Consider the following 12276-nt stretch of genomic DNA (forward strand, 5'->3'; position numbering starts at 1 on the left):
TGAGTTTTCAGGTTATGTGTACCAGCTGCTTAGCAGTTTGGTCAGTCCTTTGGGCAACTTTCACTAATAATGTGCTGTCAATAATAAAATTATGCAGTAAAGCCCTTGATTAAATTAGATCCAGTACAAGTTGGGCTAAGCAAAATACTCAGTTGAGAGAATTTTGTGCACATCCAATCTGTGTCCCCTCTCAAGTGTGGCTTTTTAAATGCTTTTAGAATCTGAAGCTAACAGCCTTTGGAGGCAGACCCACAGAAGTGTGAAGAGACCAAGCTTATTGGTGTAATGGCACAGTTAACTTCAAATTGCCTTTGAGCTCTTCCTTGTGACTAGTGTTAATGTTGCCAAGTGTTTTTTTTTTTTTTTGCTTCTGTCAGGGCAGTGTATTAGCAGGTTGATGAGTTCTGTGGGAAGGAATGATGATCCAGAAGGGAAAAGAAGCAGCTTAGAGGATTATCTTGCAGTACCACTTTCTTCTTTTAAGACTATTGCAGGCCTAGTGCTTAGGATAGATGTCCGGCATCTCTGCTTCTCTAAAGTTTTTGACAATGTTCGTAGGGTTATTTTAATCAAGCAGAGACTTGTGGTCTTGATTATGACATTAAAGGACAGATGTAAAACTGGATGAATAGCATTAAGTAACAAGAGGAAGATATCTACAGTTTCTGATCTGATGGGAAGATCAAACCAAGGGAGGATCGTGATACAGTATTTAATAAATGATAAAATAGATACTGAGTATTAAATTTTCAGTAGATCAAGAGCTGGGAAGGGCTGCTAGTTTGATGAAGCTCAGAACTACAGATAAGAATGATCTTGACAAATCTGAGAAACTGTATAAAAATAGGAGGGGTTGTTCGGTAGGAACAGGTACAGGTGCTAATCCTAGCAGGATTAACCAACTGTAAATGTGGGATGGGAACAGCTGGGAAGGCAGTGGACCATCAGAAGGGGCATGAAAGGACACAGGGTCAGGCAGGTTGAAAGCAAAAATATCTAGACAAAGCCATAGCCTGCATGTTGTGTAAAGTAACTCTCTGTTTTTCCTCAGCATTGAGCTTTAGCTGGAGTTCTGAATCCATCTTTGAGTTCTGGACTGAAAAGAGTTACAAATTAATTGGAGAGGGGCCAGAGGAAGGGAACATGAATGGTCAGAGGTCTAGAAAGGAAGGTTTTAGAAGAAAGTACAGGCAAGTGGTCTTCAGTTTGGTCCTTAGTTTAAGGAGAAGCCTAAATTAATAGGAACACTTGAGCTGTTTTCCATGCCCATGCTGGATAGAACAAGAAGTAATAGACTAAACTGCAGAAAGTAGTTTTTAGATTAAATATTAGGGAACACTTTCTGGTGCTCAGGATGTGTAGGAATGGAATGGATTGCTTTGGGAAAAAGCAGAAAACCCTTTCTGAAGGTCTTGGGAACAGGGTAGGCAACCACTGTCCTGCATGGCACATCTATACCTGGCTGTGGCTGGGGGAAGGAAATGAGCTTGTCTTTGAAGTCCCTCTTATGTATAGAAAAGGTGTTTCAAACTGTCCTAATTTATTATTCCTTGAGTTCTGTTTGTGAGTAACAGTGGGTAGTCTCTACCACACAAGCCCTGTGAGTGCAGAAATTGTGGGAATAAAGCCTATTAATTTGAATAACAGATTAACTACAGGCTTTACAGCCTGTTGTGGGAAAGAGGCAGTGGTGGTGATGAGTCCACGTAAATGATGTTATCCTGTGGCCATGCACATTGGCCACTTCTCAACCACAGGCATGACCAACCATCTGTTACCATTCTCGGACCTTCTTGGTGTTGTCCTGGAGGACCTGGTCCTGGTCCTTGGAAGTGGCATTACTGCTGCTGCACCATTTTCCTTGATGTGATTCTCATAGCAGATGTGGATGAGGAAAGCATTAAGGGCTCAGCAGTCACTTTGTATGGCCAGGACATCCCCTGTCAGGCACTGCTTGCAGAACACCCCTGCCATGTGGGAGAGCGGCTGGAATAGCATCTATATACAGCTGTGGGTTGTAGGGGCAAATAGCAGTTATCTAGCTAAACAGGGCAGAGCTGCAATTCCTGTGATCTCTGCCTCTGCAGATGTAGTAGTATTTGAAGGACTTCTTAAAAATGCTTATTTAAAGCAGCCTGTCTTAAAGCCTTATCTATTTTAAATCTATGCAAATAATGTCTAGTAGAAAAGTTATATTCAAATAATGCAGAGATGCTACCAAGTCTTTAAAGTCTGACCACTGAATTAGTGGTAGTTGTTGGCAGAAAGCCGGGAACGAGGGCTTGCTGAAGAGCTAAACCCGTTTTGATGTTGGTAGCCTACAGGTGCAGAGAGAGAAATCAGAAAGCTTAAATAGCAGGTACTCTGCTTTCCTTATTTAGGGAATGAATAGCTGTGAGGAGAGAGGTTTGAATTTGTCACTTCTAATTCTTGGAGGGCATCATGTCTAGAACAAGAAGTTTAGTTGGCTAATTCATTTGCTAATCTTGTTTGATAAGGCAGTTTTAATACAAAATGTTTGCTCTATAAAAGCTTGCTGTATTTAACTAAAATGCAGTAAAAATTTATTTTTGTTCATTTTAACAAAGTTCTGAGATCCATCCAAATGCAGTTTGGAATAAGACCTGGAGAAGTACATTCTGATAGTTTCTATCTTACTTCATTTTTAACATAATATAGGAAAAAAAATCTAAGCATATGGTAAAAAGTGTAATTGTGTAAATATGCATACATGGGGGTTAACCTCTGATTAACAGTTAATATCAAAATTATTGAAATTATTATTTGCAAACCACTGTGGTTCTAGGAGTTGATGAGCATCAGTTTTAGGAAAATAACTATAAAAAAATTCAGATTAAGACTAAAGTTTTTTTTCTTTCTTCCAATTTAAAGTTATTTTGTTCTCCCTGGGAAAGAATAATTCCTCCCTTTCTCTAACTGTTTTCTTGCTTGGTTTGCAGTCATATGGCAAGTCTGCAGCACCAAACCTAATTTTAATTGCTCTTCATACCAGCCCGATTTCAGTTCCTATCCTCCCATCCCTATATTCAAGTTCAATTACTTTCATGTTTCTGCTTCATCACTTGTTAACAAACTTGCAATTTCCCTGCTTGTATCTCAGCACTGACTTGCCAGGGGCTTCTGGACCTCCTGGACCATTCATCAGGTCCTAAAGGGGGAACGTGTGTTGAAGGAAAGGAGGGAGAAGGGAAGAGTTATCTTGTGTATGTTAATCCACAGGGCCTGTAAAAACTGGTTGTAGTTTATATTTAAATATTATTCCTTGGAGTGAGTGTAGCTACAGAGGTTGTCTCTCCAGTGAGTCTTGTATAACTATCTGTTGAATGTTGACAGAGCCAAGCTCCTGCTCCCTGGGGTTAATAAAATTTAAAAAAAATCCACAGAAATGTAAAGCTGATGTTATATACCTGTTTATTCAAGCACTTAATCATAACTCCATTCATCTCTAGGGTTCAAAAAGAAGTAAAATGGAGGGTGATAAACCTGAGCTGGGTAATGCTGGTTTTGATGGGATGAGCGAAGATGAACTGCTAGCAGCTGTCTTAGAGATTAGCAAAAGGGAAGCTTCTCTGTCTCTGAGTCATGATGAAGATAAGCCCACAAGCAGCCCAGACACTGGTTTTGGAGATGATGACATTCAAGAATCACCGGAAAACCTGGAATCTATGGAGATAGAGAAGCCCAGAACAGCGTTAGACTCAGGTAAGACAAAGTAACCATCTTAATTGGACTATAACGGGCTAAAGCAGGTTACTGATAGCATCAGGTTAGTAATGTCTGGTGGCAGAAACTGGATGCAAGTGCACTGCTGAAGCTCCCTGACTTCCTCAGAGTTTTCTTACAGTTTCCATGTGTATAAAGCATTTAATTCATTGAATTGTGAAAATGTATTTTCTTGTATATCTGTCACCTCTCTGATTCAGGGTTAATTTCCATTTTTTCTCTATTGATTAGCACATACCTCTACAGATTCCTGTGCCAGACTTCAGTGTACTAGGATTTGGCCGTGTCCTAGAAATGAATCCTTCCATAATCAGAACGTATTTTCATTTCTGTAGCTGTTGCAGCCTGGGCAGCACAGCAGCAGTGTTCACATGGCTGGTGTGCAAGAGCGTGTGGGGGCTGCACAAATCCAGTTATTTTGTCACTAGTTACTAATGTATTTAACTATATCTCTATATTTTTTTCTAAAATTACTTGTTTATGTGAGAGTAGACTCTTAAGTATAAGAGACTCAACAAGTGAATTATGGCCTCTGACCCAGAGACACCGTTAAGTACAAGGAGGAGCCTGTGTGATACCAGTGTGGGGAAACTGAGTCTTCCTTTAGCTAACTGAAGGAAAAATAAGTGTTTTATCATTTGTTGTGTGCTACATGCTTTCAGTCAGATTTTAAATTCTGCTAGTGTGGAAAAACAGACCAGCAATATGCTGTTGTCATCTAAGAGCCAGGAAGTTAAATATTAACAACAAAATACCCCAGTATTACCAAAAATTACATTTGTTTCAATGGACAACTCTTGACAGCCTTGATGTTGGAAGGCAGTGTGTAAGAAAACTAAGTCTGTGCTCAGACTGGTTTATGCCCTCCTTTATATACACTAATTTTGCTTATGGTGGTGTAAGAGAGCTGTGATAGAGCGTGGCCACATAAAGGTATCTCTCTCAATGTTTTCTTTGGAAAGTACAATGTAATTACTTGAAGGCTCTTTTGTGGCACTTAAGCAAAAACTGCGTGTTTAATAGAAGTTCTGTATTTCTTCATACATTGGAAGTTTTCAAAGGCCATGTTTTGTTTTCCATCTTAAGAGGATTAGACTGATGGATTATGGTTCTGGTGGTCTTGTGTTTAAGGGCTCACAGATACCGAGACCTGCCATGTATTATCCTTATTAATAACTAATCAGCAGATACTGAAGTCTGCATAGGGCAAAACTATGAAGTTTCACATGCTGCTTTATGATAGCAGTTGGAGCAGGTCCTGATACTTAATCCAGTTGTAAGCAAGTGGGAGAATCAAAGTGTCCAGCACCTGCAGGAGGTGTATGCAGTGGTTGAATGAATGTTCATTCCACAGGTTTTGTAAAGCACTTCTACCACAGTGTTCACTTTAAAAGTGAACTGAAAAATTATAATCTTCATGCACCTTGAAAGCCGTAGATAGTGTTCACAAGATTGAGTCTCCTACCTGAAGGAAAAGGTGCTAGATTTAAGCAGTGCTTGAGGTTTGTGCTTTCCTCCATCTTGCCTAGGGTTTGGCTTTAATTGTGGCTTCATTTGTAGTACTCCGAGGTATAATGTGCAATGCAAATTTTTATAATCCAGGGTTTCTTATAGAGAAATTCAATTGTCAGCTTCTTGGCTGCAGAAACCTAGTGGTGTGTGGTTTCTTACTTCAGTTAAACTTGCTGTTTCTGAGCGAACATAAAAGGCTAAAAGGAGAACAGGTACAGGAATTAATCAAATGGTTCATTGTGTGCCAGTTAAAATGGTTATAAGACTGTGCTTTGGAGCTTTTTCCATTTGACTCTTGTGTGGGGTTTTTTATGGCTGGTGAGCTCTCCTTGTCAATAGATGTCACTGTGCTGCAAGGATTGTGGTGATTTAAGGAGGAATTAGCTGGTTACAAACAGAAGACCCAGGAAAGCATAACTGTACTTTCTGATTCCTCAGGTCCTGCCAATTTCACAGAGATAACTAAAGATTTTGATGAGAATAAGGAAAACAAAACTCCAGAAGGCTCCCAGGGGGAGGTTGACTGGCTGCAGCACTATGATATGGAGAGAGAGAGGGAAGAACAAGAACTTCAGCAGGCACTGGCTCAAAGCCTTCAAGAGCAAGTAAGAAATAAAATTTCCTTCCTTGAGTTACCTTCCTCAATGCTGGAAACTTGACAGCTAAAGTGAAAGCCTGTGTTCAGACAGTAACTGCAAGGGCATTCTGCTGCTTTTTTGAGATAATCAGATGGGGGGAAAGTTTGGATTTCTTCTAGCTCCAGTGTCAGTAGAGTGATGACACTGGATACATCTGGGCACATTTTGTAAGTGCTTTGAAAACTGTGTATCACGTTACAGACCCACAGATTTCTCAAAGCTTTCCATGCACTTTTATACACTGTCTTGTCATATTCTATTAGAAACAATGATAAACAGAACTAAACTCTTACTCTGTCACCAAGGATCCAGCCCACCTTTAGCTTCCCTGGAAGTTGTTTCTTGTAGTATGTTGTGTCAAGACTTGGGGAAAGAGGGAGGTTTCAAAGCCAAGGCTGAGAACAGCCATGTTAGATCAGGTTAAAGATGTGTCTGTAATGGCCTTGTTTCAGGGGCTTAGTGAAGAGTATAGGAACTGAGCATTTATGTGATCCTTCCCTCTTAGTAAATTGGAGGAAGGATCACAAATAATTTAGTCTAAAACAAGTCCTTTAAATTAGACTTAGAAAGAATGAGGAGCTCGGGTTGTGTGCTAACCATCTGTATTCCACTTGAATTTCGAGACCTGTAACTGATTACCACAAATTTAACCAAGCCACTGGGAATGAATCAAGCACTTAGCCAGGTCTTTCTTTAAATAGGTGCCCTTGTCTGCTCTCTATTAATACCAAAGCTGTCATGGTTTTCCTTATGAGATCTGATGTTTCCATGGCTCTTGGATTTTTCTCTCCCATTACTCATTATGAGGTGCTGGTTGGTATGTTCCATGCCAGATGTAGCTTTGATTCAGCGATGCTGAGTAGTTTAACAAAGATTCCCAAATGCTTTAGAAATAGTGAGATAAAAGGCCTCATGCTAATAATGTAAAACTGCCCTTTGAGTCTGTTTCTGCTACAGTTCTGAAGCAAAAATCTGCTATTCTAATGACTTGGGCATGGAAATGTGGTAGCTGTGGTTGTCTTGATTTGAAATACATAGTTGGGGTGCTGCATTCAGGTGTGCTGAAAGCATTCAAATCCTGAATTAAGAAACCAGCTCATTAAATATTATTGACTGGCTTGCTATAGCTGTGGGCTTTTCAAGAGTGATGGGAGGAACAGGGGCATGATATTATTCAAACGTTAGAAGTGTTTGTTGACTTGAGGTTTCTTTGCTACTTGGTCATGGTAATATTCTTAATACCTGGTTGTTTAGTGTTGTCTTTTTGCATCCTGTCTTTGTGAATACACCTGTTACATAGAACCACTGGCTCTACTTTCAAATGGCTTACAAATAATAAAATCTGTCGGGATTTAATGACTCTGTCCTCAGCTGGCTTTGGGCAGAAGAAGTCTAAATTTTGCCGAAGTGTGAGGAGCTTTGTGTGTAAGTGACAGCTTTCCTTAGCGAAGGGTTGCAAATTCATTGAGATGCTTTTCAAATTAATGATCCAGAGAAAGCATTTGGTGTTACTAGAGACTTGCTCTGCTGCATACCAAACTTCAGGAGCTTTGACAAGCCTTAATGAAGGTTTGTCCCAGGTTCTGTTGCACGGGAACATTGGACTCTCGCTGGTTGCAAACATTCCTTCACACAGAACCTTTAATTTACAATGTCAAGTTTGTTGTAGAAACCAGAGCAGCACAGTTTCAATGGAAAAAGAGCACTACAAGAATTTTAAACAGTGAAATGTCTCAATGAGCTAAGTTTTGTTCTCTTCCCATTAGGAGGCACGAGAACAGAAAGAGGATGATGACCTCAAACGAGCCACGGAATTAAGTCTACAAGGTGAAACTTATTTAACTTCTTCCAGTATGTTGCTTTTGAGGGAAAATTAATCTGTGCTTACGAGTGCAGCTCCTGAGTGTCAGTAAGACAGCTGGGATTCATATTCTTTTGGTGTGTGCTTTGTTGTGTTTGGCTTTGTTCACGGTCAGCTTTTCTTGGTTGTGAAAGCAAATGCCAGGAAAAACTTTATCTGAATAAAGGCTTATTTCAGTCTCTTGAGTTTTTAGTTAGGTATAGAGTTATATAGAGTGATGTGTAATATATCATATGAACCATATATAATAAATGGTTAATACATAATATTAATCTAGAGAAAGCATAATGGGTCTTGAAATTTTGTATTCCCTGCAAAAGCCAGCATGGTAATGACTCTAGTCAGAACATAAGGATTATTACTTACTTGCATTGATATTTCAGTGCTGATTAACGAATGCACTGGCCTTACCTGGGCAAATGAATCAGTGCTATATTGTGTCTGATGCAGGATGGGGAGGAGACAGAGCTCACTGCAAGGTATAGCTGTTGGGAGTGAAAAAAGAAACACAAAACACATATCTGTCTTCTCCAAATCCAGACAGCGTGGTAGGCCTCAGGCACTGTTTAACATTTGTGTGAGGCTGGCATGCAAGTGATTTCATACAATCTGGCACAGCAAAGCATAACTGAGAGAAAATTCCTGCTCCAAAGAGGGAGAGGGAGAGGTAGTGAAGTGTTGCGTTAAAGCACTTGTAGTTGCTCAGGCACTTTTAAAGGCCCTCAGTCATTACTGGATGAACCCATGTTGGCTTCTGAAGAGAAGTAAGTTGAATGCTAATTGAAGCATCCCCTAGTATGAGCTCTGGCAGACTGAGTGCCCAGTCCCTCTCAGGTCTTCCTTGATTCATACTGAGGAAGAATTCAAGGCTATAAATCCTTTATCCTCTTGATTAGCAGTTACTTGGCTTAAAAAAGAGCATTGCCTTGCTAGTGTCTCATTTGTAAAGCATCAGCCAGTTCAAGGAGATGATCATAATCTTGAACATAGAGCTGATATCATTTGTCTTATGAAGGATCCCAGTGATGCTGTAACCAAAGAACCACTAATCATCCTGGGACCATTGGTGAAGTGGCATTTAGCAATTTCCATGGCAAGTGCTTCATGCAGAGACCTACCTAAGTGATTGTGTTCTTGGCTGTAGTCTAGCTTACAGCCCAAATAACAATGGAAAGTAGCAGTAAAGGATTCTCAGTTGAAGGGAGTCATCTATAAACTTCCCGAGAAGATTATACTAATCCAGTGTCTGATGATGTAACAGGACAAGCAGTATGAGAATCTCTTTGGCAAAACGTCCATCATAGCTGGCATTACAGTGTCTTGAAAACAAACCAGAAAAAATTCCCGGACAGTCTCCTGTTAATCTCAACTTCTCATCCACCCAGGACTCCATAGCTTTAATTTAACTGGTGAAAGCATAGCTACTTCTCCTAATGAGTACTCTACAAAATCTTAAATTAGTCGGGTAGCTGCAGAACCCCAGGAAGTTTGGAACAGCGTGTACAGGGAGCAGTGGTGCCTTCCGGCTCTTTACAGAAAGCTGCCTGCATTTTGCTCAGCCAAGCAAACTGGAAGTTCCTGTGGTGAGCAGCCTTCTTACCATTGAAAACAATGAAAAGATGCCTGCTGCCAGCAGCAGCATTTTGATGCCAGTTTTAATTCAAAAATGCACTTTGTTAACGCAACTTATAGTTAAAACTGTAATTCATAGCTTCTCACTGCAGAAACTTGCAGTTCACTGACCAGACCGGCTGTACTTCTCTTACTGTCGTTCCTGGCTGCAGCCTGCTGGTGCTCTGGAGCCAACTGGGTGTTTAAATGCCCTTTTGTCACCCAGCTGTCATTGCCATAGTGCCCTTTTGGAAAAGTATGAGGGAGATGATGCTAAAATTAATTCCAAGATACTTAACTGTTGCTCTGACAAGTTGGGAAAGGGAGAGAGAGAGAGTTTTTATTTGGAAATTCCAGTAGCTCCTGCTTTCCTTGGAAAGGAAGTTCAAAATTTTATTGTGCCTATTTATGTGGTAGATATATCTGAACATGTTGTGAATTCTGAACCTGTTGGAATTCCACAGCATCTCACACAGTATCATTGTTTCCATGCTATCCAGAGTTTAACAGCTCTCTCCTGGACAGCGTTGGTTCTGATGAAGACTCTGGAAATGAGGATGTTCTTGACATGGAATATTCAGAAGCTGAAGCAGAAGAGCTGAAAAGAAATGCTGAGGTGTGATCTATGGTTTCAAAAGCCAACTGAGGAATATGTCCCTTCTTTACCAACGGTTTAATGTTGGAGGTAGTTTTACAGAGCAGGTGTAGAGACTAGAAAGGTCTTTTATGTTCAAAAGTGAAAACATAAAAAATTTCTATCCATAGGAGTCTGGCTTATTGTGTTATTTTAATTACAAAAAAAACCCAAAACAAAACCTCAAAACAAACCAAAAACCAAAACATAAAAAATTAGCTGCAAGGACCTTCAGTGTTTTTCTGAGATGTGGATAATTTTGAATTTTATACCAGAAACATTTCAGTGTACATAAAGCAATGGTCCTGTGAAATTTTTACTTACAGAGAGAAAGAGGAGAGGGCTTCAGCCAGCATGGTAGTTTAGTCATAGCACCATGGGCTTCTAGATGGGGAACCACCAGAACTGAGAGGTTGTGGCAAGATCTTATTGCCATTAGGGACACATGAGTGTAACCTGGGCTGTGTGGCCGGCCGCTGGTGCACTCAGGCTCCACACAGCAGCACTGTGGAAGTTACCTGCTTGCCTCAGTGGAAAGAGTACTGTGTTGAGGGGGAAAGGTTTAAATAATTGGAGTTTCTTTGAGCAGTTTTAATTTTCTTAAAATGCTTTTTCAAGTTTCTTACCCTTAAACTAAGAGTTATGTTTTAAGAGTATTGTCAGCAAATAGTATCAGTAACGTTTCCTGGTCAGAGAGGATTAAAAAAATAAATTGTCAAAAGCCAGTGAATAGACAGAGCATGTTTCCTGCATGCAAAGAGGGTGTTGTCTACTGATGTTACAGGTGCAGGACAAGAGAACTTGGGCTACATATCCGGTATCAGCTGTTAAATCTGTGTACCATTTTCAAGGGTATTTCTTTGATACTTCAGAAATAAGCATGGTGTTCCTTTTTGGCTTTTTTGTTTATTTGGTGGATTAACTCTGACATCAGTGGGAGTCGCTCAGGAAGTGGTTGTTTAGAGAACTATGTAGTGTAGAGCTTGTGTCAGCATCTGTTCTGAGGTCAGAGTGGGTTGTTTGCATGTTCATTGGCTTGCTGAAAGATTAAATAAGATGGGAGGCTCTTTCCCACTTCTGGAAGGACTCCTTGTTTGGTGTGAACCAGGGTGTCTGTTTCTGTAATCCTTGATTGGGCTGCAGCTTTGAATATGGTAGCCAAAGCTGGTATCACAGGTACAAATCATGTTATCTATAAGCTACATGGTAAAGCAAATGCCTAAAAGCTTTAATTGTATTTTTTTTTTATTCAGACAGGAGAGCTTCCTCACTCCTATCGTCTCATCAGCATTGTCAGCCATATTGGAAGCACATCATCTTCAGGTAAAAGATACCATATTTTATTCTTCATCTCTTATCTAGTTTAAAAAAATCTGTAATACAGAATTACCATAACAGGGTTATTTATAGAGAAGAATCCAGGCAGCAAAGCAGATCTACGGTCATGACTTGCTGGTGGGGGAGCAGGTTGAGGGTGTCATAGTGCCTATGGAAAGCATACAGCTGATGGGCTCTATGGAATTGCTTGTGCTTGTTACCAGCTGATTGAGGGAAAGATGGAGGGACCAGGATCTGGAGGGTCTTTTAGCATTTAAATCTGACATAGGTAGCTGGAGCAGGGTATGTAGCTAACCAGCTTACTGGTCAAACTGCAGCATGGAAAGAAAGGTGCCCAGAGAAGCTGTGGATGCCCTATCCCTAGAGGTGTTCAAGGCCAGGTTGGATGGGGCTTTGGGCAACCAGGTCTAGTGGAAAGTGTCCCTGCCCATGGCATGGGGTTTGGAACGGGGTGATCTTTGAGGTCCCTTCCAACCCAAACCATTCTACGATTCTCTGTTTTTAAGGTCATTATATCAGTGATGTCTATGATATCAAGAAGCAGTCCTGGTTCACCTACAATGACCTGGAAGTGTCTAGAACTCTTGAGAGCACTGTTCAGTGTGACAGAGACCGGAGCGGCTACATATTCTTCTACATGCACAAGTAGGTGTCCTGGGGAAGTTTGGTGCTAGTAATTACTTCATGTTTATGAGGCAGAAGGCTTCTCTTCTTCCACCTCTTGTCTTCTTTGCTGGGATGAAAACTATCCAGAATGACAAAACTGAAGTGCTTTGCGTTCAGAGGTGTGAGATTGTATACCAATAATATATAGGATTTTAAGGAATGCATTAAATCATATTTTAAGAAGAGAATTCAGTGTCTCAGGTATGCATGCATTGCAACCGGAATCATAATGCAGCTTGGGTTTTTTTCCTTAAGTGTTGTGATATTTGTAA

At 40.4% G+C, this 12276-nt stretch overlaps 1 protein-coding gene across 1 annotated transcript in view; it reads left to right on the forward strand.

Moving 5' to 3' along the window:
* Nucleotides 1-12276, forward strand: part of USP37 (ubiquitin specific peptidase 37) — a 36951-nt gene that overhangs the window by 20850 nt on the left and 3825 nt on the right. The window contains exons 18-23 of the mRNA XM_027678862.1: nt 3471-3723; nt 5695-5861; nt 7661-7721; nt 9867-9982; nt 11254-11323; nt 11845-11983. Coding sequence (XP_027534663.1) covers nt 3471-3723; nt 5695-5861; nt 7661-7721; nt 9867-9982; nt 11254-11323; nt 11845-11983 — 806 coding nt within the window. The remainder of the gene's footprint in view (nt 1-3470; nt 3724-5694; nt 5862-7660; nt 7722-9866; nt 9983-11253; nt 11324-11844; nt 11984-12276) is intronic.

This window comes from Neopelma chrysocephalum, unplaced genomic scaffold (assembly GCF_003984885.1).
Source record: "Neopelma chrysocephalum unplaced genomic scaffold, ASM398488v2 Primary Assembly neopelma1_44, whole genome shotgun sequence".
Taxonomy (NCBI): domain Eukaryota; kingdom Metazoa; phylum Chordata; class Aves; order Passeriformes; family Pipridae; genus Neopelma; species Neopelma chrysocephalum.